This window comes from Choloepus didactylus, chromosome 19 (assembly GCF_015220235.1).
Source record: "Choloepus didactylus isolate mChoDid1 chromosome 19, mChoDid1.pri, whole genome shotgun sequence".
In the NCBI taxonomy this organism is placed as follows: Eukaryota; Metazoa; Chordata; class Mammalia; order Pilosa; family Megalonychidae; genus Choloepus; species Choloepus didactylus.
Window position 1 is genome coordinate 39,453,159 of NC_051325.1, and position 15,544 is coordinate 39,468,702.

General features: G+C 44.1%; 1 protein-coding gene across 1 annotated transcript in view; it reads right to left on the bottom strand.

Annotated features, from left to right (window-relative positions):
- Positions 1-945: 945 nt before the first annotated feature.
- The window catches only part of LOC119515720 (fer-1-like protein 4), a 66,311-nt gene continuing 51,712 nt past the window's right edge, over positions 946-15,544 (bottom strand). Inside the window, 10 exon segments of the mRNA XM_037811841.1 lie at positions 946-1,027; positions 1,121-1,174; positions 1,324-1,522; positions 3,004-3,165; positions 3,259-3,375; positions 3,837-4,010; positions 4,133-4,267; positions 4,681-4,805; positions 4,962-5,115; positions 5,817-5,969. Coding sequence (XP_037667769.1) covers positions 1,149-1,174; positions 1,324-1,522; positions 3,004-3,165; positions 3,259-3,375; positions 3,837-4,010; positions 4,133-4,267; positions 4,681-4,805; positions 4,962-5,115; positions 5,817-5,969 — 1,245 coding nt within the window. The 3' untranslated portion in view covers positions 946-1,027; positions 1,121-1,148.

Sequence of the window (15,544 nt, forward strand, 5' to 3'; positions counted from 1 at the left end):
CTTGTAGATCTGAAAGGAGAGGGCTTCAGTGACACCTAGATGTCTAGAATCCAAGAAGACTTCTCTCTCTGGACACCCAGTCACCTTCAGGGTGGTGATTGCTTTTTTCCTTGACACAGGGCCCTCAACTTCGGCTTCACCCTGGTCTCGGGCCTCCCCATCCACAGAAATGAGGTTGACCCCATCTGGGAAGAGCAGAAATGCCCCAGTCAGAAATATCTTATGGGGAGACAGATGGAGCAAGAGAAAGAAAGCCAAATCTCTTACCTGGATCCCCAAAATCATCCATTTCATCCTCATTGAAGTTTGGCTGAAATCAAAGGGCAGATCAGAGATTCCACCCCACCCTCTTCCCCTTCGTAATTTACCCCTTTTCCAGGACAGGGAAAAGCCACTTGCACTTTTGAGGCTTTGGTTTATTGCCCGGTCCTTTGCTGCCCAATACAGTAACCATGAGCCACACGTGGCTATTGAGCACTTGAAATGTGGCCAGTGCAAATTGAGATTGGCTGGAAGTGTAAAATGCACCTGGGGTTTGAAGACTTTTTATGAGAAAAAGAATGTAAAATATCTCATTAATAATTTTTATATTGATTTCTTGCTGAAATGACAATTTTGATATATTAGGTTAAATAAAATATATTATTAAAATTAATTTCACCTATTTCCTTTTTCTGTTTTTTTAATGTGACTACTACAAAACTTAAAATTACAAATGTGGTTCACATTATATTTCTATTGGACAGCACAACTCTAGATAATGTGGTTAATAATCTCCAGTTTCTAGAACTGACATGAGGATGAGAAAAGGTGACTGTGATGAAGAGCTCTGAAACTATAGAGCCCCAAGTTTGATGAGATTTTTGTCCTGCCATTTTCCCTCCTCTACCCCCACCTGACACTGGAGCTCCTGCAGAGACGCATAGTACTTGGTCCACCAGTCGAGCTCTTCAGGATCTGGGATGTCCTCCTGCAGCTCAGGGCTCTGATTCAGAAGCCCTCCCAGGGGCAGCTTCTTCAGAGGAGCCTGAGAGAGAGAGAGAGAGGACTCAGCACCCCCAACCCATCACCACCCAAGCCCCACCAGCCCCTTCTCCACCCACCTTCCACACCCCATCACCTTCAGGAGCCTTCTGGGTATTCCCACTTCAGCCAAAAAGGGATCCAGGGACTTCTGTCCTAGGAGGGGAAGTGATGTCATAAGAGGTCAGGGGAGTTCAGGTTCGACTCCATGTCCCCCGTAAGCTCCCCCAGAGACATCTCTGCCAGAACTGGGAGAGGGGGTGTGTTATGTCTGGTAGCCCTAGGGGGTAGGCCCCTTACCTTGAGGTTCCATGGGCACCAGATCCCCTCTCACCAACTCCTCTTCTTCCTCCTCAGGAGGATCCTCTTGACCCTGGAGTGTGAATCGCAGCATGTGGGGCACGATGTGGGAACCCACGAGGACTGTGCGGCCAAAGGCCCGGCGTTCAATCACCAGGATGCTGAGAGGGGGCTGCAGGTAAGGCTGCTCTGGCAAGTCCTAGGGGTGGAGAGAGAGGATGCGTGTCTCTGAAGACCTAGGGATGAAGGAAAGCAGCAGCAGAGACAGGTGGGAAAACAAGAAATCTAAGCCTGCCCTCGAGGCCCAGCTCTACCATGGCTTCCAAAATCACAGAATGGGAAATGATAGTTGCAACACATATAAATGATAAAGGACTAGCATCTAGATTATATAAAGAACCACCACAAATCAAGGCAAAACATGAATGGGCATTTCTGAGAAGAAAGACATATATTCATACAGCCTTTTTAAGTACCCAAATACTATATTTTTAAAGATATGTTTAAAAATGCTAAATGCAAAGGAAGAAAATACTGGTGGAAAATACACCAGGTAGTAAGATGGGGACGCCTTTTCTTTCTATTTCTCTTTCCAAATATTTTGGCATATGATTGCAGTATTTTCACCGTGGGAGAGAGACACTGATAATTCTTTTGAAGAACTAATGAAGCAGAGGGTAAAACTATCTTTGGGGGAAGTATACCCCCAAAATCGGAAACCTCCCATTTTGCTGAGTTGGAGAGAAACCAAAGACCTTGAGGAAAGGGACGTGGGTTCCCAATTTACAGTATGAAATGAGAAATGAGAGAAGACACCCCCGGGAGTTTAATGAGCAATCTGCTTTCAGTTTCATGATCTCATAGCAAAGTGATGTTTTCACACTGAAATGTGAAACAGAGTCATGTCATAGTGGTGAGTTGTTTTGTTTGTTGGTTTGTTTTGGTTTGGGCCCCCTGCAGTCTGGATCGGCTGTACTTTGTCCCAGTGAGCCCCACTCACACGGGCAAAGCACTTTGCAGTTTACCAAGCCCTTTCACCAAGGTCCGTTTCCTCAGTGGCTCCCCACAGCACCCCTACCAAGAGGCAACTAGTGTATTTCCTTCCAACCTTTTTTCTTTTGTACCTGTTATCCCCATTTTACAGATAGAAAAACTGAAGCTCAAATAAATCAAGTGATTTGACAAGCTCACACGTGGCACTGCTGGAATTTGACTCCAAAGCCATTATGACAGTAATTACAGATTCCACAAAGAACGTCTTGGAGCCTTCTGTCTCAGAGATTAGAGTCTAGATTCCTTCAGTAAGTACAGGGACTCATCCTTCATGACACTTGGGCAATCCACATCCAACAGAACCAAGAGAACACCACTAACCCGTGGATTAACCAAGGGATAAGCAAACTCTGGCCTCTGGGCTGAATCTGGCCAGCTGCCTATTTTTGTAAACAAATTTTACTGGAACATAGTCATACCCATTCATTTACGTATTGTCTCTGGCTACAGTGGAAGAGTTGAGCAGTTACGACAGAGACCACAAAGCCAAAAATATTTAATATCTGGCCCTTTACAGAAAATTTTGCCAACCCCTGGATTAATGCAAGGTAGCTAGCCAGAATCTGCCATGCCACTGCTCTTTGACATCTCAGCCCAGCACTCCTTGCCCCCAGACCTCATCCTCACCACTGTCAGATGCCTGACGAGCTCAGTGAAATTAGGGCTGTCCTGGTAGCTGGCCAGGACCTCAGACTCCACACGTCGCCCGGCCACCTCCAGCACAACCTGGGGCTGCTCCACCTCGAAGAGATGCACACGGCCGAGGCCCCTCAGACCCCAGAACAGCACCTGGCATCAGGGAGTGGGAGACTCAGGGGCCTGCAACTGACAGAGAGGCAACCAGACATGTGGAGTAAAAGGACTGTGAATGCCTGGTCCTACCTCAACACGGAACTCCCTGAGCACGGGGCGCACACTGGGTGGTAGGCACAGGCGTTTGGAAAGGGGCTCCACCAGGGGAGTCAAGTCCTGGGGTTCCACATCACTGGGCACTGAGGGCTGCAGGGGGTAAGAGGTCAAAGAGGAATCAGGCCAAAGGAGGGAGGGTCTGGGCCTTGGGGAGGGATGAGGTGGGCTGCTAGAGGAATGTAAATCCAGAGGAACCAGGAGAGGCTAGGCTGGTAGGAGAGGGATTGTCTTGGGAATCAGCCATGCATAGGGAGGGGGCGCCTGGGACACATGGGATGGGGCGACCCCAGGATGAGCATGCAGCCTGGGTTCTCTGGGATTGGAGGCCTGGCAAGGTAAACCTAGGGTATCTCTACTTCTGAGTTCCCTGGGTCAGGGGGTCCAATAAGGTGTTCCCAGGGCAGACCTGAAGCCTACATTCTCTGGGGTTAAGGGTCCTGGAGACCTTATCCCAGGACACACCCATGGTTTACATTCCCTGGGGCTGGAGGGCCTGATGGAACAGCAGGATGGGCCCGCAGCTTGTGCCAGCCAGGCCAGGGTGCTCTGACCTCAAGCCGGCCACTGTAGTCCAGTTCAATGAGTTCAAAAGTGGCAATGAGCTCTCCAGCTGCCCGGGGCCCCTTCCTCAGGGGGAAGAACTGCAGCTCAGGGCACTGGTATGGATCCTCCACCAGCTTCACCCTCGGGGTGGCCAGCGCCCTGCCCAGGAACACAGGGGGGCCCTGCAGGGAGCAGAACCACGAACACAAAAGGGGAAAAGGCTCATGAGCCAGGGCAGGGGGCACTGAGACAAGGAGTAGGGGGTTCAGGGCTAGAAACCCAGTGGGGCCCAGGCTACACTCACAAATTTATTGTGGTCGAAGACACTGATAACCACTAATGGAGGCTCCTCCTGCAGCTGCTCCCTCCTCCCATCCACAATCAGCTGATCAAACACCAAGAGCTCATCCCACAGGGGGCTCAGCGTCTGCTCCAGGACCTTGGCCATCGGCAGGGAAGGAAGCAAAAGCAGGTGTCAGAAGAACACTCCCAACCCCCAGGCCAGGTCAGGGTCCCTGCTCCAAATGAATACTTCAGATAATTTTTGATCACTAAAGAGGTGAGAATGTGATGATGAAAGCAACCTCCAGATTGGTGTTGGAGCCTACCCTCCTTGCCCTGGCCACTCTTGGGGTGTAATCTGCCACCTTTAGAGCCTAATCCAACCCCTTACCCCTAAGATCCACTGGTTCTACACCATACCCCGAACCAAGGCAGTCAATCCAATGGTTTGTCTTGAAAATCCAGGGCAGGAAGAGAAAGAGTCTTAGATTGGGCCTTGGGGAAAAGCTCAGACCCCACCCCACATTGTCTCCAGTGCCCCCTCTACCCACAGCCCAGCCCAGCCCTCACCCGTGTGGTCTGACACTGGGTAGAGATGAGGACTCGAGCAAAGGGGTCCGAGAGGCCACTGTCATCTGCTGCCAGCACACCTCGGGCCTGGTACAGGTGAGCCCGGAGCTGGAAGTAGCTAAAGTCTGGGGTGTGGAAAGAAAAGGGCCATGCATGCTCAGGGGACCACCAGAGTCCCTGACCCCAAGCCCCTCCTAGCTATCAGCTGAGCACCTAGGCCCAGGCCTTGGGCAAACAGCAGGCTGGGCCCAGAACCCACCCTGCCCACCACGTGCACTCACCGTCCCGGTACAGGCTTTGAGGGAGCCCAGCTGAGGGCTCAGGCAGCAGTTCCGGGGGTAGCTCGGAGGTGCAGACTCTGGCTTGTTTGCCCAGCCCCAGCCACAGGAAGAGCTCCAGCTTGGCACAGACCTCACCAGGGGCTGCCCCAGGTGCCTGTTGTGGGGAGAAGGTACATTAGGGCCCTACATGCCTCCTCCTATTATCCCCCAGCCAGACCCAACAGTCCAGCTCCCCCAAGGAATGCCCCTATCTCTGAATCACTAAACTATCCCCAACTCCCCAAACCAATGCACACTCCTTATTCCTCCACTCCAAACCCCACATTCTACACACCTACCTTAACTTGTCTCTTCCTACACCATACTACTCCACACCCCCAAACCACACTCTGAGCTCTGTACTCCCACACTCTATACTTATCCCCTTGGCTCCTTCATTCTCAACACATTTACATTCCCTGTCTCCTACCCTGAGGGCACAACTTCTCACCATCAGGCACCCCTTCTGGTGGCTTTTCCAGGGATGTCTTACTTAGGAATAATTTGCCCCCAAACCAGCTGTATGTGTAAGGAACTAATTAATCACTCTCCCATTTTCATCATCCTGCCTATTTGTCAGAGCCCGGTCAGAAAAAAAGCCAGTTCAGCCCAGAGCCGACAAAACTTGGTGTTAATCTCACTTCAAAGCTGACGTGAGTGAAAAAGCACAATCTCCTTTTGGCTTTTGGACCACTGTAAAGAGTCTGGGGGACCTTTTGTCAGGAACCACAGAACTCCATCCCTGGGCCCCCACCCCTGCCCTATAAGCCTCACCCCTTTCAGTCTTCAGACCTCTGGCCCCCTGGCCCTACTCACTGTGAGCAGCAGAGTCTGGATCTTCCCACAGTCTCGGCCCCGCTCCTCCTCGACTACAGAGAACAGCACATCCTGAGCGGGAATCCGGGCCCAGCCCACACGGCGCCGTCCACTGAGCATCCAGACCAGCACATCAGGGAGGGGTGGCTGGGGCTTTGGGGCAGAGAAGTGGGTCACGGGTAGGCTGGGAGCAGAGACCACCTGCTCCCATAGGTTCGACTGGATGGGTGGACCAAACATCCATCTCCAGCCGTGAGCCCCAGATCCATGTGGCCACCTGCCTCCTGGACCCCTCCCCCAGATGCTCTGCAGGCCACCTCAGACTCAAAGTCCAACCTGCCTTCTCTACCTCTTCCTCTCCCTAGCCTGCTCCTCCCACATGTTGTCTACCATATGCCCATTCACAACAGCCAAAGATTGAGCTAGTGTCATCTTTCTCCTCCAACATCCATCACCAGGTTCCCCCTTCCCTCCATTCCCCACTGTCCTCACTCAGGCCATCGAGTCTAGTCCAAACAATTGTAACAGCCTTGTGCCGGTTTGAATGTATTGTGTCCCCCAGATGCCATTATCTTTGTGGTCTTGTGGGACAGACGTTTTGGTGCTGGTTAGATTTGCTTGGAATGTGCCCCACCCAGCTGTGGGTAATGATTCTGATGAGATGTTCCCATGGAGGCGTGGCCCCACCCGTTCGGGGTAGGCCTTGATCAGTGGAGCTATATAAATGAGCTGACTCAAAGAGAGGGAACTGAGTGCAGCTGTGAGTGATGTTTTGAAGAGGAGCAAGCTTGCTAGAGAGGAACGTCCTGGGAGAAAGCCATTTTGAAAGCAGAACTTTGGAGCAGATGCCAGCCACGTGACTTCCCAGCTAACAGAGGTTTTCCGGATGCCATTGGCCATCCTCCAGTGAAGGTACCCGATTACTGATGTGTTACCTTGGACATTTTATGGCCTTAATACTGTAACTGTGTAGCCAAATAAACCCCCTTTTTTATAAAAGCCAATCCATCTCTGGTGTTTTGCATTCTGCAGCATTAGCAAACTAGAACAAGCCTCCTAACTAGTCTTCCTGCCATCAGTCTCCCCTTCCAACTCATTCCTTCCCATGAATGGCCATGAATAGCTGGCTTCTTCTCATCTCTGGGTCCCAGTTTAAATCTCATCTCCTCAGGGAAGCAGGTCCCCACTAGCTTGCTTACCCTCTATAACATTCTTGTTAGCAATTCCTCAGATCATAATTATTTTTTTTCTCATTTATTTACAGATTTATAATCTATCTCCCTTACTAGAACATAGGCTCTAAAATGGCAAGGAACATGACTGGGGCTGGATCTCTAGTGCCTAATCCAGTCTGGCACATAATTTGCCTTCAAATATTACTGAAGGACTTCCAGGAAGAAGGCGGAATAGGTGAGGCAGAGCAAACTTTTCCATGAAAAAAAAACTAGAGAAAAGGCAGAAAATGCCAGGATACAAGCAGCCAGAGGAGGACCTCTACAACACATAGTGGGGACTTGAATGAAAAAGCGGAGAAATTACATCTGAAAGAACAAGGTGAGTTTATTCAGCCAGGACCACTGCCAGCAGCTGGGAGTTGTGAGCCAGCTGCTGAGCAGAGGAGGAAGGAGCTCTACACTCCCATGCACCCATCTCAGCAGTTACCTGGGGTGATAATTGTCCTCAGCCAAATGGCTGGGAGTTCCCATGAGGGAACCCATGGAACAGTGGACCAGTGTTGACCACAGTGTGCATGGCGAGAGGTGGGGATAAGCAAAGGTGCCAAACGAAGCACCAGGAGCCCCTCCTGCACCCCAGAGGCTTACAGGCACATGGCGGGCAGGGAGCAGAGCATGTTTGAGCTGGAGGGAGAGACATGCAACCCCACAGCCCAAGAGTAATCCACTCAAAGGCCCAGAAATCACCAGACCACAGTGCCCTTATGCAAACTCCCTACCAAACTGCACAGGGCCCACCCCCTAACTCCCAGGGCTTGAAGTCCCCAGTGCAAACAGAGAACTAGTGCACTGATTGGATTTCCACCTGGTTTAGACCCTGCCCAGCACACAGGCACAGTTGGGGAAAAGCTGGCTTGAGGGTAAGAGGAGGACCAAGAGTGCCACTACTGAGAAGACAGGGAAAGTGCACTCCAGCAAGCTATGGCTTGCACTCAAATAAGCTCCCAAATTCTATATAAATGTTCAAATATTCCTGCATTTCCCAAAATAACTGTATCAAGATAAGCAAACACCCCAAAGTCAACAGAAAATCCCAAAGCAAATGAAGACCAAATGACCAAATTAAAAAGCTGAAGGAGACACAGAACTTGGAGCAATAAATCTCAAAAACAACATCAAAGGGTTGGCTAAAGACATAAAAGACATCAAGAAGACTCTAAAGGGGCATAAAGAAAAATTTGAAAGAATAAATTTAAAAATAGATCTTATGGAAATAAAAGATATTGTGGATCAAATTAAAAATACACTAGAAACACACAACAGATTTGAAGAGGTAGAAGAAAGAGTAAGTGAACTAGAGGATAAAGCAATTGAATGCAGGTGCACAAAAGAACAAATGGTGAAAAAAATTGAAAAATTTGAAATGGATCTCAGGGAAATGATAAACAACATGAAATGCACAAATATAAGAATGATTGGTGTCCCAGAAGAAGAAGAGGAGCAAAAGGCTAGGAAGAGTATTTTAGGACATAGTTGGGAAAAACTTTCCAACCCTCCTCAATGACATAAATATGCAAATCAAAGAAGCCCAATGAACTCCAAATAGAATAAATCCAAATAGACCCACTCCGAGACATATACTAATCACACTGTCAAATGCTGTAGAGAAGGAAAAAGTCCTGAAAGCTGGAAGGGAGAAGAGATACACCACATACAAAGGAAACCACATAAGACTAATGTGCCAGTTTGAATGTATTATGTCCTCCCAAAAGCCATTATCTTTGATGTAATCTTGTGTGGGCAGACCTATCAGTGTTAATTAGATTGTGATTCTTTGAGTGTTTCCATGGAGATGCGCCCCACCCAATGTGGGTGATGACTCTGATTGGATAATTTCCATGGAGGTGTTGGCCCGCCCATTGGGTGGGTCTGAATTAAATTACTGCAGCACTATATAAAATCAGACAGAAGAAGCAAGCTTGCTGCAGCCAAGAGGGACACTTTGAAGAAAGCACAGGAGCCGCAGATGAGAGACAGTTTGAAGACAGCCGTTGAAAGCAGACTCTTGCTCCTGAGAAGCTGAGAGAGGATAAATATCCCAAGTGCAACTAAGAGTGATGTTTTTGAGGAACTGCAGCCTAGAGAGGAATGTCCTGGGAGAAAGCCATTTTGAAACCAGAACTTTGGAGCAGATGCCAGCCATGTGCCTTCCCAGCTAACAGAGGTTTTCTGGACACCATTGGCCATCCTCCAGTGAAGGTACCCAATTGCTGATATGTTACCTTGGATGCTTTATGGCCTTAAGACTGTAACTGTGTAACCAAATAAACCCCCATTATAAAAGCCAATCCATTTCTGGTGTTTTGCATTCTGGCAGCATTAGCAAACTAGAACAACTAAGTACTGACTATTCAGTGGGCACCATGGAGGTGAGAAGACAGTGGTATGATATATTTTAAATTCTGAAAAACTACTAGCCAAGAATTCTTTATCCAGCAAAATTGAGGGCGAGTTTACAATTTTCTTAGACAAACAAATGCTGGGAGAGTTTGTTAACAAGGGACCTGTCCTGCAAGAACTACTAGAGGGAATTCTACTGACTGAGAAAAAAGAGAGAGGGAGGTCTGGAAAAAAGCAAAGAACTGAAGAGTATTAGTAAGGTTAATTTAAAGGAAAATAAAGGTGGGTGGGTGGGATAAAGAACTAAAAACCAAAGGATAAGATGGTTGGTTCAAGAACTGCCTTCACAGTAATAACACTGAATGTGAATGGATTAAACTCCCCAATTGCTACAGACTGGTAGATCTGTCGATATGCTGTTTATAAGAGACTCAGCTTAGACCCAGCGAAACAAAGAGAATGGAATAGAAAGGATGGAAAAAAAATATTCCATGCAAGCTGCAGCCAAAAGAAAGCAGGGGTAGCTATATAAATATCAGACAAAATTAACTTTAAATGCAAAGATATCATAAGAGACAAAGAAGGATATTATTTATTAATAAAAGGGACAATTCATCAAGAAGAAATAACAATCATAAATGTTTACACAACAATCAAGGAGCTCCAAAGTACATGAGACAATACTGGCAAAAATGGAGAGCAATAGATGTTTCCTACAATAATAGTGGGAAACTTCAATACATCACTTTCTTCTATAGATAGAACAACTAGACAGAGGACCAGTAAGGAAACTGAGAACCAAAACAACGTAAAAAATGAATTAGACTTAACAAACATATATGGAGTGTTATATCCCAAATTACCAGGATATACATTCTTCTCTAGTGCTCATGGAATGTTCTCCAGGATACATCATATGTTGGGGGTATAAAACAAATCTCAATACACTTAAAAAGACTGAAATTATTCAAAGCACATTCTCTGACCATAATGGAATACAACTAGAAATCAACAACCACCAAAGAACCAAGACATTCACAAACATATAGAAGTTAAAGAAAACACTCCTAAACAATCAGTGCATCAAAGAAGAAATTGCAAGAGAAATAGGTAAATATCTAGAGATGGATGAAAATGAAAACACAACATATCAAAACCTATGGGATGCAGTGAAGATGGTGCTGAGGGGGAAATTTATAGTTCTAAATGCATACCTTAAAAAGGAAGACAGGGCTAAAACCAAAGGCCTAACTGAACAACTGAAGAAGCTAGAGAACGATCAGCAAACTAACCCTGAAGCAAGTAGAATAAATAACAAAGATTAAAGCAGAAATAAATGATCTGGGGAACAACAATAACAACAACAACAACAACAAACGAGAGAATAAATAAAACCAAAAGTTGGTTCTCTGAAAAGATCAACAAGATTGACAAATCCTTAGCTAGACTGACAAAGTCAAAAAGAGAGAAGACCCCAATTAAAAAAATCAGAAATGAGAGGGGGGACATTACTGTGGATCCCAAAGAAATTTTAAAAAGTCATAGGAGCATTTGCTTTTATTTTTATTTTTTATTTTTTGGAGTAAGGAAAATGTTCAAAAGTTGATTCTGGTGATGAATGCACAATTTTATGATGGTACTGGGAATAGTTGATTGTACACTGTTGATGGTTGAAGATATGTGACTATATCTCAATAAAACTGTATTTTAAAAAAGTCATAAGAGGATACTATGAACAAGTGTATGCCAACAAACTAGACAACTTAGAGGAAATGGATAATTTCCTGGAAACACATGAACAAGCTAGACTGACCTGAGAAGAAACAGAAGACCTCAACAAACCAATCACAAGTAAAGAAATCCAATCAGTTATCAAAAATCTTCCTACAAATAAAATCCCAGAGCCAGATGGCTTCACAGGGGAATTACCAAACTTTCCAAAAAGAATTGACACCATTTTTACTGAAACTCTTTCAAAAATTGAAGAAAAAGGAACACTACCTAACTCAATTTATGAAGCTAACATCACTCTAAATCCAAAACCAGATAAAGATACTATGAGAAAGGAACGCTACAGGCCAATCTCCCTAATGAATATAGATGCAAAAATTCTCAGCAAAATACTTGCAAATCAAATCCGAAGGCACACTGCAAGATCATACAAAACAACTAAGTGGGATTCATTCCAAGCAAGCAGGGGTGGTTCAACATAAGAAAATCAATCAATGTAATACAACACATTTACAAGTCAAAAGGGAAAAATCAAATTATCATCTCAATAGAGTCTGGAAAAGCATTTGGCAAAATTCATCATCCTTTTTTGATAAAAACACTTCAAAAGGAACGAATTGAAGGAAATTTCCTCAATATAATAAAGGGCACATAGGAAAAACCCACAGCCAGCATAGTACTCAATGGTAAGAGACTGAAAGCCTTCCCTCTAAGATCAGGAATGAAACAAGGATGTTCACTGTCACTACTATTATTCAACATTGTGCTAGAAGTTCTAGCCAGAGAAATCCAGCAAGACAAAGTAATAAAAGGTATCCAAATTGGAAAGGAAGAAGTAAAACTGTGATTATTTGCAGATGATATGATCTTATATTTAGAAAATCCTGAGAAATCAATGACAAAGATCCTTGAGCTAATAAACAAATTCAGCAGAGTGGCAGGATACAATTTTAATGCGCACAAGTCAGTAATGTTCCTATACACTATTAATGACTTAACTGAAGAGGCAATTCAAGAAAAAAAATCCCATTCACAATAGTAACTAAAAAAAATCAAGTGCTAGGAATAAACTTAACCAAGGATGTAAAAGACCTCTACACAGAAAATTATAAAACATTACTAAAAAAAAAAAATAAAGGAGGTCCCAAATAGGTGGAAAGATATTCTGTGGTCATGGATAGGAAGGCTAAACATCATTAAGATGTCAATTCTTTCCAAACAATTCAATACAATTCCAATTAAAATTCCAACATCCTACTCTGCAGACTTCGAAAAGCTAGTTATCAAATTTATTTAGAAGGGAGAGGAGTCTTGAATTGCCAAAAACATTGTAAAAAAAAAAAAAAAAGCCTACTACAAAGTCACAGTGGTCAAAACAGCATGGTACTGGCACAAAGACAGACATATTGATCAATGGAATCGAACTGACAGTTCAGAAATAGACCCCCAGATCTATGGTCGACTGATCTTTGATAAGACCCCCAAATCCACTGAACTGGGACAGAACAGTCTCTTCAACAAATGGAGCTGGGAGAACTGGATATCCATATCCAAAAGAATGAAAGAGGACCCCTACCTCACACCCTATACAAATATTAACTCAAAGTGGATCAAAGGCCTCAATATAAAAGACAGTACCATAAAACTCCTGGAAGATAACGTAGAGAAAAATCTTCAAGACCTAGTAACAGGAGGTAGCTTCCTATAGACCTTATACCCAAAGCACAAGCAATGAAAGAAAAAATAGATAAATGGGAACTCAAAATCAAAAGCTCTGTACCTCAAAGGAATTTGTCAAAAAGATGAAGAGGTAGCCAACACAATTAGAGAAAATATTTGGAAAACATGTATCTGACAAAAGACTGATATCTTGCATATGTATAAAGAAATCCTACAACTCAATGACTGTAGTACAAACAGCACAATTATAAAATGAAAAGATATGAAAAAACAGTTTTCTGAATAGGAAATACTAATGGCTAAAAAACATGAAAAAATCTTCATCTTCACTAGCTTTCATTTAGGGAAATGCAAATCAAAACCACAATGAGATATCATTTCACACCAATAAGAATGGCTGTCATCAAACAAACAGGAAACTACAAATGCTGGAGAGAATGTGGAGATATTGGAACACTTATTCATTGCTGGTGGGACTGTATAATGGTACAGCTGCTGTGGAAGACAGTTTGGCAGTTCCTCAGAAAACTGGATATTGGTTAGTTATCTAGTTAACTAGATATTCAGTTATTTCACTTCTTGGTATATACCTAGAAGATCTGAAAGCAGTGACATGAACAGACATTTGCACACTGATGTTCACAGCAGTATCATTCACAATTGCCACGAGACGGAAACAATCCAAGTATCCTTCAACAGACGAGTGAATAAACAAAATGTGGTATAGACACATGAACGAATACTATGCAGCAGTAAGAAGGAATAAGATCCTGAAACGTATGACAACATGGATGAACCTTGAAGACATAATGCTGAGTGAAATAAGCCAGACACAAAAGGAGAGATATTGTATGTTACCACTAACGTGAACTCCCTGAACAATGTAAAATTAGTGTCTTATAATGTAGAATATAGGGAACCTAGAAACAGACAGATGGTAGTGAAGGGAAAATGATTACCTAATATGTACAGACATGTTAATAAGGGTGAACTTAAAGATATGGGAAAGGACAGGGGTGATAGTTCATTAATGGGATTATAAGTATCAGTGCCACATTGAAGGCGAACATGATTGAAAGGAGTTGTCTAAAGGCATGTATCTCACAGATTAGTACTACAAATATAAATAAGTGCTTGCATGATCTACCTCTAAGGTATGACACTGGTACAAAGAGCTAACAACAGAGTGATATATGGGAAAAACCACCTACTGCATATTATAAGGTATATTTAATAGGAATAACTTACAAGTACCACACTAATACTAGGGATAAATAGAGGCTGAAAAGAGCTTTGGGGTGTTTGGGGTTATGATAATTGTTTAAAATTGAGAGTGACAATGATTGTACAACTAAGTGAAGATAATGTGAGACACTGATTGTTCACCTTGGACAGAATATATGCTATGTGAAATTAGGAACCCCCTATTTAATAAGTCAAGCCCTTGATCTTGAGGCTTCCTCTTGTGAAACTTATGGCTGTAAAGGGGAGGCTAAGCCCACCTATAATTATGCCTAAGAATCACCTCCAGAGAATCTCTTTTTGTTGCTCAGATGTGGCTTTTCTCTAAGCCCAACCATGCAAATAAATTAATTACCATCCCCCCTATGTGGGACATGACTCCCAGGGGAGTCTCCCTGCTGACGTGGGACATGACTGCCAGGAATGAGCCTGGCCCTGGCATCAGGGAATTGAGAATGCCTTCTTGATCAGAAGTGGGGAAAGAAAGATAACTAAATAAGGTTTCAGTGGCTAGGAGATTTCAAATAGAGTTGAGAGGCTGTCCTGGAGGTTACTCTTATGCAAGCTCCATTTAGATATTTCAGATGGCCACAGTATGCCAAGCTCTAATCAACAGTAGTCCCGAAAATACTAATGAATACCTTTCGTCCTATATGAGACTCTATAAAAGTTTTACTCACAAAGTTTATTTTTCAGAAACTTAAATCCTCCAGAGTGTTTCTATGCTAGACAAGTACCAAACCCAGAGGTAAAAGCCTCTTCAAGAACATCAACCAGATGCATCCCTCTTCACCATAATGTTGACACCCCTTTTCAATATGAACGAGTTAGGGTGGTCACTGCCCAGATATCCCTGAAAACTGAGAAAGTGATCAAACGAGAGGAAGGGGTAGCAATAGACAAAGGATATGATAGGATTTAACAAAGGATTATGTATACTCAATCTTTATATAAATTTTTTTTAAGTCTTTGGGTACTAAAATAGCTCGAAGGTATTTAACGTTCTGGGGATGCCCAGGAATGACTATGGTCTGTTAATTTCTGATGGATATAGTAGGAACAAGTTCACAGAAATGTTGCTATATTAGGTAACTTTCTTGGGGTAAAGTAGGAACATGTTGGAAGTTAAGCAGTTATCTTAGGTTAGTTGTCTTTTTCTTACTCCCTTGTTATGGTCTCTTTGAAATGTTCTTTTATTGTATGTTTGTTTTCTTTTTAACTTTTTTTTCATACAGTTGATTTAAAAAAGAAGGGAAAGTTAAAAAAAAAAAAAAAGAAAAACAAGGGAAAAAAAAAGATGTAGTGCCCCCTTGAGGAGCCTGTGGAGAATGCAGGGGTATTGGCCTACCCCACCTCGATGGTTGCTAACATGACCACAGACATAGGGGACTGGTGGTTTGATGGGTTGAGCCCTCTACCATAAGTTTTACCCTTGGGAAGACGGTTGCTGCAAAGGAGAGGCTAGGCCTCCCTATGGTTGTGCCTAAGAGCCTCCTCCCG